Here is a 7,654-nt window from a genome sequence, read left to right as displayed (position 1 = left end):
TATCCTCTGGGGCTCAGTATCACCTCTGTTGGAAACTACTTTAGATGTATAAAATCATCCCTGAAGACAGTTCTAGTTGCCTCCCACACCTGGACAACTCCTAAAAGCCATCCTAAAATCTAGTAAAAAGTCCAGGAAAAGGTAAAGAAGTCAACACATGCCCTGAGGATTTTTCTTGGGCTGGATGGGGGTACTCACGAGCTGACTGGTATTATCTTCAGTAATAATAACCTGGTGTCAACCACCAAGTACCGGGCACTGAATTGTTTTAATCTCGTTATCTTAGTTGACCCTGTAACCTTAAAGTCAATTCTGACTGTGTTGCAGAGTAGAACTGTGCCATTGGGTTTTCACGGCTGTGGCCTTTCAGAAGTAGATCACCAGGCCTTTCTTTGAAAGCATCTCTAGGTGGGTTTGAACAGCCAAACTTTCAATTAGTTTTTGCCACTCAGGGACCCCTTCAACGACCCTATACACAGAAATTATTATTCCCAATTTAGAGATGAGGAAACTGAGGTTTAGAGGTTTCGGTGACTGGCAAAGATTTTAAACTTATTAAGCAACTTCTGTGATGCCCAAGGCCTCCAGCCCTTTACGGACTTGTTGCTCGTCCCCCCATTACATACAGAGAGAGAGAGAACAGGGTAACTAGATTGGAATGGCTTAAGGAAAAAATGGATCTGTTGCGGTGTGCCATGGAGTTGATTCAGACTCACACTGACCCTACAGGACAGGGTAGAACTGCTTCAAAGAGTTTCCTAGGCTGAAATCTTTACTGGAGCAGATCTCCAGGTCTTTTCTCCTGCAAAGCAGCTGGTGGGTTCCAACAGCAGGTCTTCAGGTTAGCAGCACAGCTGCGTTAACCATTGCACCAGCGGGCCTCCTGCAAAAATGGCTCTAAGAGGACCTAGTACACAGCTAGAGGCCCTGGGTGGCCAAACGGTGGTGGCTGGAATCCACCCAGAGGCACCTCAGTGATCCACTTCTGAAAAGCAGCCACTGAAACCGCTGTGGATCACAGCTCTATTCTGACACGCGTGGGCTGCCAGGAGTCGGAGGACACTTTGGACAACTGGTTTAAAAGAGCTATCTATCCTCTGCGTCCCATTCCCCTCCCAATCCCCTCCTTTGGTCTTGCTCTGGGAGTCGCCCACCCAGGTGCGCCATCACTGCAGGGGCTGCGTTTTCCTTTCCTAGATCCTAGCAGCCCGGTCTTGGGGCATTCTCTCCACAGCAGCGCATTCCCAGAGGCCAGTTTCCAAAGCCCTTCTGCCCATCCTTCCACTCCGTACCCTCTACAGCCGCGGATCCAACAACTTCTCTTCCCCCAGCCCAACAGCAGAGATGGCAATTCCTTTGGTGCCCCGCCCCAGAGGGGCGAGTACCCCCCCCACCCCGCCCCCAATTGTCCCTCCTCCACCACCCCGACTCGCTGCGCAAGCGTGCTCCGGGTCCGCAGCCGCGCGGGTGCTCCCGACGCCCCTGCGTTCCCTTGGCAACGCAGTACACAAGTGCTGGCCCGAGAGGCGTGTGCACGATGTGCTTCAGCTTCAGCGAGGCGGGTGAGGCGAGCTGTGGTAGAGGAGCCTTGTGCAGAGGGGAGGGGGAACGAGAAGACAGGGAGGCTGGGAAAGACAAAGGGGAGGGAAATGCAGTTCGCCCTCCTGGTGGAGTGGGTTCTGGCTTTTGTTAACAGCACGGTCGAACCCTGACCTCTGTGCCGCATCCCCCCCCACACCATCCTCCAACCGCCAACGTGCACACGGAGACCGAGGTGCCTTCTCTCACGTGGAGTTTCTCCTCTTTCTTGATCTTCAGAATCGCTGATTAATTATTCCTTTGGAACATGTCAGCAGAGGAAAGTCTTTCCTTGCTACAATCCCCCAGACTTAATGGGGAACAAGTTTCTCCCTCTGAGGGGAGCACCCCACAGAGGACCTGGATGTTACATAACGGAAGACGTGAGTATTCACCTCGCCTTAGATAGGTCTCAGTTCCAGGGCTGTCTAAAGACACGCAAGCTCAATAGAAGAAAAATTCCACGGGATTTGTGATCTTCAGAGTCCCCAACATGAGAAGGTGCCCTGAACTCCTACAACCAGTTGTCTGGCCAATTGTCAAAGAGTCAGTGACCTTTGCTCCCCTCTTCCTTTTCCACCAAATGCAAGCCTTTGCCTCAGGGAGTCCCCAGAATAGTCCGTACCCCATTAACACCTCCAAAGAGCTGTGGGCCAATGCCAATTACGCTCCGTTAGTCCAAACCTGGACTGTTGATATGAAGGGCAGTAGGTTTATGAAATAACAATATAATCTGACTGACTGTTACATTAGAGTGCATGTCACTCTTTGGGTATGAGGACAGGATTCAGTGGAATCATAGGATTTTTTTACCCAGCCCTATTCCTTGCAGAGTCACCTGTGTTACTTAGTTGTTTGGTGTCATGCTGGTATATTGACCTCGAAGGCACCAAGACAAGGAAGAAAGGGCAATCTCTTGCAGAGAAGATTCAGAGAGGAGCATTCCAAGCTCCACTAAACGATGGCTGTAATGTTCTCTGTGTTTTTTTTTTTTTTTCTTTTTATGTATTTCACCTGAAGAAATATGGCTTGGCGTACAACCTCACGAAAATCCCAACCAGTAAAAAAGGGTATGCTTTTGGAGCGAGAACAAGCTTGAGGTTTCAACCAATCAAGGTTAGAAATAGCTGAATATGTGCAGGTTTTGGTGTGACCCATGTTACCTGTATTTGTAAGGGAGACAAAAGGGCTGGGGGGCGGGGGGGAGATTACCTAAAAGAGTATGCCCTGAAATTCAAGAAAAGTAGCCATTTAGGCAAAAGCTGTTAAGGAGGAAGCCTGCCTGAAATGTTTGGACATTCACATTGCAAATGAGTGCCTGAGTATACCGGGGAGACTGGAAAACAGTTCGTGGGAAGAAATCATCTCAAGATAGGGCTTTGGTGCTGAGACACCTGAGGTTAAAATACTAGAAGGTGCATTTACATCGAATTATCTTGTCAGAAAACAAATTCCAACTTGTCCACCCTTTTGTGTGAGTGAATCTCAAGTCTAAAGTAGTCTGTATTGGATCCTAAAGGTCCCTAGACGGCGTAAACAGTTTGTACTCAACTACTAACCTAACCTAAAGGCTGGCAGTTCAAACCTACCTAGCAGTGTCACAGAAGAAAGGCCAGGTGATCTGTTTTCATAAAGATTACTGCCAAGAAAACTGTATGGGGGACAGTTCTACACTGTAGTACATGGGATTGCATCTATTGGGTGATATCTTGACACTTCAAGTTCAAGGAGTAGGGCTGCAGGTGCTGGCTCTAAAAATCTCTAAGTGGGGCAGTGGGGCTGCAGGCCCCCCCCTCCACTACCAGCAGGGCTGCAAGTAGTTACCTTGGCATTCTGCCCACCATGGGTTTATTTCTACATCCTAAGCATTATATGGAGCCCTGGTGGAGCAGTGGTTAAGAGCTTGGCTGCTAACCAAAAGGCTGACAGTTCAAATCCACCAGCCGCTCCTTGGAAACCCTATGAGGCAGTTCTACCCTGTCCTATAGGGTCGCTATGAGTCGGAATCGACTTGATGGCAATGGGTTTGGTTTTTTTTTTAAGCATTATGTATCTTTAGGTAGCTGAACCATACCCGTATCTTGATTTTCTACCTACTGTAGGCCTATTTTTCTCTATAGCTTGAGGTGGCTGAACCATGGTTGATTCATGAACAGGAAGGGAACATTCCAATTTTTCCGTCTAGAAGGCTTTATGTGTGTATATATCACCCTCTAACATGATTTTTTTTTTTTTTTTTAACATGATGTTGATCTTTTTCTTGGAAACAGAATATAACACCTTACCCAGGCAGGTACCAGAAAATACAGTCTCCGGAGGAAAAACACAAGCAATCTTTTGCTCCATTTAATACCATGTTGCCTCGATGTAGGAAGTGCGATTCAGAAAAGGACTTTTATCCTGGGTATGTATCTTATTTTCCTGGCACATTTTAACGAAGAGCAATAGGAAAAGAGGTACATTAAAAGGGCTACATCGAAACCACCCCAGCTAAATAAGAAACCACTGTATCTTTAAAATTTACCCTCTTCCCTCCCAGTTCTCTGCCATTGTAGAATTGGAGAGTCATAGTCAGTCAGTCAATAAGTGTTTATTAATATGCCAAGCATTTTTGTAGATTCCAGAGATTTAGCAGTAAACCCATTACACAAGTTTCCTGATTTCCTGGAGTTCACGTTCTGGAGACCAGAATGTAATATGAGAAGCAAGTATATAAGAAAATATCACTGGTAGTAAGGAGAATGACTGTATAATTTATTAGCCAAACTGGGGACACCTCTGAGCATGAAATATGCTAAGATATTAGCTGCAAGCCGGGACTGTGGGGACAAACCAGGAAGCATGGGGACCTGGTGTGATGTGCTATGAAGGAAACGAAACAGGATGATGATGGGCTGGAGGCTACTTCAGCGAGGATTGCCAAGAAAGCTCTCTTTGAGGAAATGACATTTGGTTCTAGACCAGAATGACAAGCAGGAGAGAGCCCTGTGAAGATCTGGGGACAGAGCTTTCCCAGCAAAAAGCGCAGCAGGTGCAAAGGCCATTCATTGGGAAGGAATTTGGTGGGAAGAAGAAAAGAGAAGGCTAGTATGGCTAGGGAAACCCTGGTAGCATAGTGGTTAAGAGCTATGGCTGCTAACCAAAAGGTCAGCAGTTCAATTCCACCAGGCGCTACTTGGAAACCGTATTGAGCAGTTCTACTCTGCCCTATGAGTCTCTATGAGTCAGAATTGATTCAGTGGCAATGGGTTTTTTGGAGTATGGCTAGAGTATAGTGAGGAAGGAGGAAGTGAGGTCAGAGAGGGAGGCTGGGAATAGATTATGTAGGCCTCACAGGCCAAGGGGTTTAATCTAAATGCTTTAGGGAGCCACTCGAGATTTATGGAATTGTAGGGCAAAGGGTCAAGGTCTGTCTTTTACTGATGAAACATCCGAGTATCAGATAGTGCATGTAACTTTCTCGGGGTTGCTTTCAGGAAGTGGGAGTATTGAATCTTGACCCCCATGTCAGCTCTTTCTTCCACACTAAAAAGTTTTCACTAAAGGACAAAGTGTTATGAACAAAGACAACTTTAAAATAAGCCCATCATCAAGAACACTGAACTGGGTCTGCTTCGCTATCCCTTGGAGAAACTTTTTTTTATTGGTGATAGATTAAATTATTGTGGCACTTTTATCCTCCATTTCAAATCATGGGCAGTACTAATTGATCACTGTCGCAGACCTCTTTCCTCATCTGCCACTTCTCAGATCTTCTGGCCTTTCAACTAAGGATACGAGTTGCAGAAATATTTTTTAAACTAAGATCGATCTTTACCCCAGCTGAATGTCAAGACTCGGTATCTTTAACAACTGATCAGAAATACAGTAACAGGCAAAGGGACCCCCATACTTGCCCAACATTAAAAAGCTAATCCCAAAGAGTTAGGGATAGTTATGGTAATGGTAGAGTTGGTGTATGGATATTTACTCCTTAGACATGGTGTTGTGTATTTCTACTTCTAGCCCTGGCACATACAACCCAGAAATGAAGCCACCCCGAAAAATTGCTTGGCCGATGAAATTTGGATCTCCAGACTGGGCTCAGGTTCCATGTCTACAGAAAAGGACCTTAAAAGCCGAGGTAATAAGATTGAACATCTGGGGTGTGGTGGCGGTTCAGTGGTACAGTTCTCACCTTCCATGTGGGAGACCTGGGTTCGGTTCCCAGTGAATGGTGAATGCACCTCGTGTGTAGCCACCACCTGTCTGTCAGTGAGAGTTTGCATGTTGCTGTGACAGTGAACCCTGGTGGCGTAGTAGGTAAGTACTACAGCTAATAGCCAAAAAGTTCAGCAGTTCGAATCCACCAGGTGCACCTTGGAAGTTCTATGGCGCAGTTCTACTCTGTCCTATAGGGTTGCTATGAGTCGGAATTGGGTTTGGTTTTGCTTTTCGGATCTAATAAAGGTCACATTTTTTTTATTTGATCTTCAAAAAATCTTCTGCAGTATATAGAGGAGAATGATCTCCATATGACAGAGGAAGAAACTGAAGCTCAGGTGGATTAAGTGACTTGTGGAGGTTGCATGGCTCAAATTCAGATCTTTTGGCTCCTAGTCCAGTGCTCTTTCCATCACATCCCTAGAGATTAGATCATCAAGGAGTTGGAGAGCATTCTGGTTAAGAGGATGGGCTCTGGTGACAAACTGCCTGTGTTTACTAGCTCCACTATTTACTTGCTGTGTAATATTGAGCAAGCCTCTTAATTTTTCCGAGCCTCAGTTTTCTTATCTGTAAAATGGGTATAATACAATATACCTGTGAAAATTAATTGAGATAACGAAGCAGTTAACACAGTACCTCATACATCAGTGCTCAAACCATGCTAGCTATCATAATATTCCAGAGGTGCCTATTTTCTCCTAGCGGAACATTGGGTTAATTCCACAGATGTTTATTAAATACTGGACTGTGCCAGAGCCTTTGGGTGATACTCAAAAATTAAATGTATAATTTTTGTCTTTAAAAAACATGCCAGCTATTTGGAGAGAGTTTATACACAGATTTAGCAAATAATTCCTGGCATGATATAAACAAAAGTGAGGCAGTAACGGGTAGATGCATAGACAAATGCTGAGAGAATCACTACGTCTCAATTACTGTGGGTTCCTGGGTGATGTAAATGGTTAACGGGCTGAGCTACTAGCTGAAAGGTTTGCGGTTTGAGTCCACCCAGAAGCACCTCAGAAGACTGGCCTGGCAATCTACTTCTGAAAAATCAGCCATTGAAAACCCAGTGGAGCACAGTTCTACTCTTACACACAGGAGGCCGCCATGAGTCAGAGTCAACTTGATGGCACCTGGTATAATGGGCAGATTACTGTGAGATGGGGCTCAGCTGAGCCTCACAGCTATAATGTACAGCCAGGAGGACCAGAGGTGGAGGATCTTTGTTAGGATATTGAGCTTAATATTCTTTCATTTTAGCTGTCCACAGACAAAGACTTTAGAAAGCATCGGAATCGTGTGGCCTACCTAAGTCTGTATTACGACTGAGAGGCGGTGACTACATTCACAGGCATCCTTCTGACTACAGAATTTCCAGGATTGAGGACGGAGCCACTCTTCTCTCTCTGTATCACTGTGGTCCTCTTATCTGCCGGCATGGGGCCCGGCGGAGGGGAAGGGGACTTATAACTGCTGTATAAGAGCATTAAAACTAGCTTAGAGCGTTCTATCTTCATGTCCTCATTTATGGTGCATATATAAGTAGATTGGTTCCAGGGTTCATGTTGGGTGTTCAGCGGGGTGAGTTCATCTGAGTGAAATACTGGTAGGTCCTGCCCTCTAGGTCTGATTCTAAGGCACCGATTTTATAATTCTGCCTCTAGCTCTGTCAAGAGGAGGCTGATGGCCTATACTTATCAAGAGTTTCACACTGCTGGTGGGAGTGTAAAATGGTAGAATCACCTTGAAAAATGATTTGGTACTTCCTTAAAAAGCTAGAAATAGAAATACCATATGATCCAACAATCCCACTCCTAGGAGTATTTCCTAGAGAAATAACCCTCACACGAATAGACATACGCACACC

At 45.6% G+C, this 7,654-nt stretch overlaps 1 protein-coding gene across 1 annotated transcript; it reads left to right on the top strand.

Annotated features, from left to right (window-relative positions):
- Window positions 1-1,525: 1,525 nt before the first annotated feature.
- Window positions 1,526-7,287, top strand: PIFO (primary cilia formation). Its single transcript, XM_049880113.1, has 6 exons — window positions 1,526-1,562; window positions 1,819-1,961; window positions 2,599-2,694; window positions 3,849-3,982; window positions 5,584-5,701; window positions 7,048-7,287. Exons 1-6 carry the CDS (start codon window positions 1,538-1,540, stop codon window positions 7,114-7,116), a joined length of 585 nt encoding a protein of 194 aa, XP_049736070.1. The 5' UTR covers window positions 1,526-1,537; the 3' UTR covers window positions 7,117-7,287.
- The last annotated feature ends 367 nt before the right edge of the window (window positions 7,288-7,654 follow it).

This window comes from Elephas maximus, chromosome 3 (genome assembly GCF_024166365.1).
Source record: "Elephas maximus indicus isolate mEleMax1 chromosome 3, mEleMax1 primary haplotype, whole genome shotgun sequence".
Taxonomy (NCBI): domain Eukaryota; kingdom Metazoa; phylum Chordata; class Mammalia; order Proboscidea; family Elephantidae; genus Elephas; species Elephas maximus.
The sequence above is the reverse complement of the archived record's forward strand: the minus strand, read 5'-3'. Positions and strand labels throughout refer to the sequence as shown.